General features: G+C 49.9%; 1 protein-coding gene across 1 annotated transcript; it reads left to right on the forward strand.

The window, feature by feature from the left end:
- Window positions 1-227: 227 nt before the first annotated feature.
- Kif2b (kinesin family member 2B) lies at window positions 228-2,481 on the forward strand. The gene has a single exon (XM_021176870.2). It carries the CDS (start codon window positions 329-331, stop codon window positions 2,333-2,335), a length of 2,007 nt encoding a protein of 668 aa, XP_021032529.1. The 5' UTR covers window positions 228-328; the 3' UTR covers window positions 2,336-2,481.
- The last annotated feature ends 200 nt before the right edge of the window (window positions 2,482-2,681 follow it).

Genomic DNA, 2,681 nt, shown 5'->3' on the forward strand with positions numbered 1-2,681 from the left:
ACACACACACACACACACACACACACACACACTCCTTAGATCCACCCATGATCACTGGCAGGGCAAAATCTGTTTCAGCTGTTTCTGCCCTACACTAACACAGATGCTAACACGTCTTCACCTACAGGCCCCCCATCTCTTCAGCGCCATTCTTTGGTCCCTTTGTGACGAAAAGACCCTCAGCCAATACCCAGGTGCCTGGCTCACAAAGGCGTGAGCAACACACATCAATGCTCGAGCTCTGGACATTCAGGCTGGCTTGGACTCCGGTCCTGTTGTGCCAACGCCAAGAGGCTCAGAAAGCGAGCCCTGGTAACCATCACTCACCATGGCCAGCCAGTTCTGCCTTCCTCTGGCCCCACGCCTCTCACCCCTTAAACCTCTGAAATCCCACTTCACAGACTTCCAGGTTGGCATCTGTGTGGCAATCCAGCGCAGTGACAAACGGATTCACCTGGCTGTGGTCACAGAGATCAACAGAGAAAACTCCTGGGTCACAGTAGAGTGGGTTGAGAAAGGAGTCAAAAAAGGAAAGAAGATCGAACTGGAGACTGTACTTCTGTTGAATCCAGCTCTGGCTTCTCTTGAACACCAACGGTCACGTAGGCCCCTGCGCCCAGTGTCTGTAGTACCCTCTACTGCCATTGGAGACCAGCGTACAGCCACCAAGTGGATTGCGATGATCCCACACAGAAATGAAACACCCTCAGGGGACAGCCAAACCCTGATGATCCCCAGCAACCCTTGTCTGATGAAGCGGAAAAAATCCCCTTGCCTACGGGAAATTGAAAAGCTGCAGAAGCAGAGAGAGAAGCGCCGCCGACTGCAGCTAGAGATCCGAGCTAGACGAGCCCTTGACATCAACACTGGAAATCCGAACTTTGAGACTATGCGCATGATTGAGGAGTATCGCAGGCGTCTAGACAGCAGCAAGATGTCCAGCCTGGAGCCCCCAGAAGACCACCGGATCTGTGTGTGTGTGAGAAAGCGCCCCCTTAATGAGAGAGAGACCACGATGAAGGACCTCGATATCATCACTATTCCCTCGCACAATGTAGTCATGGTCCACGAGTCTAAACAAAAGGTGGACCTGACCCGCTACTTGGAAAACCAGACCTTCTGTTTTGACCATGCCTTCGACGACACCGCATCCAATGAATTAGTTTACCAGTTCACCGCCAGGCCTCTTGTGGAGTCCATCTTCCGAAAGGGCATGGCCACTTGCTTTGCCTACGGGCAGACTGGCAGTGGAAAAACCCACACGATGGGCGGAGCCTTTTTAGGAAAGGCCCAAGATTGTTCTAAAGGCATTTATGCCCTGGTAGCTCAGGATGTCTTCCTCCTACTAAAAACCCCCGCCTATGAGAAATTGGAACTCAAAGTCTATGGGACCTTTTTTGAGATCTATGGTGGCAAAGTGTATGATCTGTTGAACTGGAAGAAGAAGCTCCAAGTCTTGGAGGATGGAAATCAGCAAGTCCAAGTGGTGGGGCTGCAGGAGCAGGAGGTGAGCTGTGTGGAGGAAGTCCTGAATCTGGTGGAGCTCGGGAACAGCTGTCGGACTTCGGGTCAGACCTCGGTCAACGCCCACTCCTCCAGGAGCCATGCTGTGTTCCAGCTCATTCTCAAGGCTGGAGGGAAGCTGCATGGCAAGTTTTCCCTTGTTGACTTAGCTGGAAACGAAAGGGGAGCAGATACTGCCAAGGCCACCCGGAAGAGGCAGCTGGAAGGGGCTGAGATCAATAAAAGTCTGCTAGCCCTGAAAGAGTGCATCAGGGCTTTGGGTAAGAACAAGTCTCATACCCCATTCAGAGCCAGCAAACTCACGCAGGTGCTCCGGGATTCCTTCATAGGGCAGAACTCCTATACGTGCATGATCGCTACAATCTCACCCGGGATGACTTCCTGTGAGAATACTCTTAATACTTTAAGATACGCCAACAGAGTCAAAGAATTAGCTTTAGAGGCAAGGCCCTACCATCACTGTGTCTCTCCACCTGTCCATGAGGTACCACTGATGATAGAAAACCACAATACGAATTTGGAAAAGTCCCTTCAGAGGGATGAAGTTATTCAGATACCTACTGTAGAGAAAGAGGAAGAGAAAGAAAGTGATGAACTCACATCAAAAAAGGAGCCAGCAGCTTCATGGAGCAGGTCCAACCAGTGGTGGGAGGCCATCCAAGAAACGGCTGAGGGAGTCAACGGTGATGTGGATTTTTGCATTGCGCAGTCTTTGTCTGTTTTGGAGCAGAAAATCGGTGTGCTGACTGATATCCAAAAAAAGCTCCAATCACTAAGAGAAGACCTCCAAAAGAAAAGCCAAGTTGAGTGACAGCAATGATCAGAGATCAGGAATGAGATATTGGATACAGTTCTGACATTTCTACCTCTTGTTACAGTAATCTGTCCAAATTATCTAAGCATAAAGGTCCCCTGGAGAATTTACATCTTAAAGCATCCTGGTCAAAAATGTGGTCTTCTCTTCTGCCTCTGTATTTCCGTAGTTTGCTTTCATTCTGTGTGTCGCTGGGTTAGACCCTATGAAGATTTTCCCTACCCCAATCCCTACTGACAACTGCTGGTGTTAAGAAACATTTTGATTAGGCCGGGCGTGGTGGCGCTCTCCTTTAATCCCAGCACTTGAGAGTCAGAGGCTAGGCTAATTTCTGAGTTTGAGG

Source organism: Mus caroli, unplaced genomic scaffold (assembly GCF_978045245.1).
Source record: "Mus caroli unplaced genomic scaffold, Mus_caroli_1 scaffold_13, whole genome shotgun sequence".
Lineage (NCBI taxonomy): Eukaryota > Metazoa > Chordata > Mammalia > Rodentia > Muridae > Mus > Mus caroli.

Bases quoted from the DNA above. Each gene is read 5' to 3' on its own strand.
- Kif2b (XM_021176870.2), top strand. From the start codon at position 329: ATGGCCAGCCAGTTCTGCCTTCCTCTGGCCCCACGCCTCTCACCCCTT.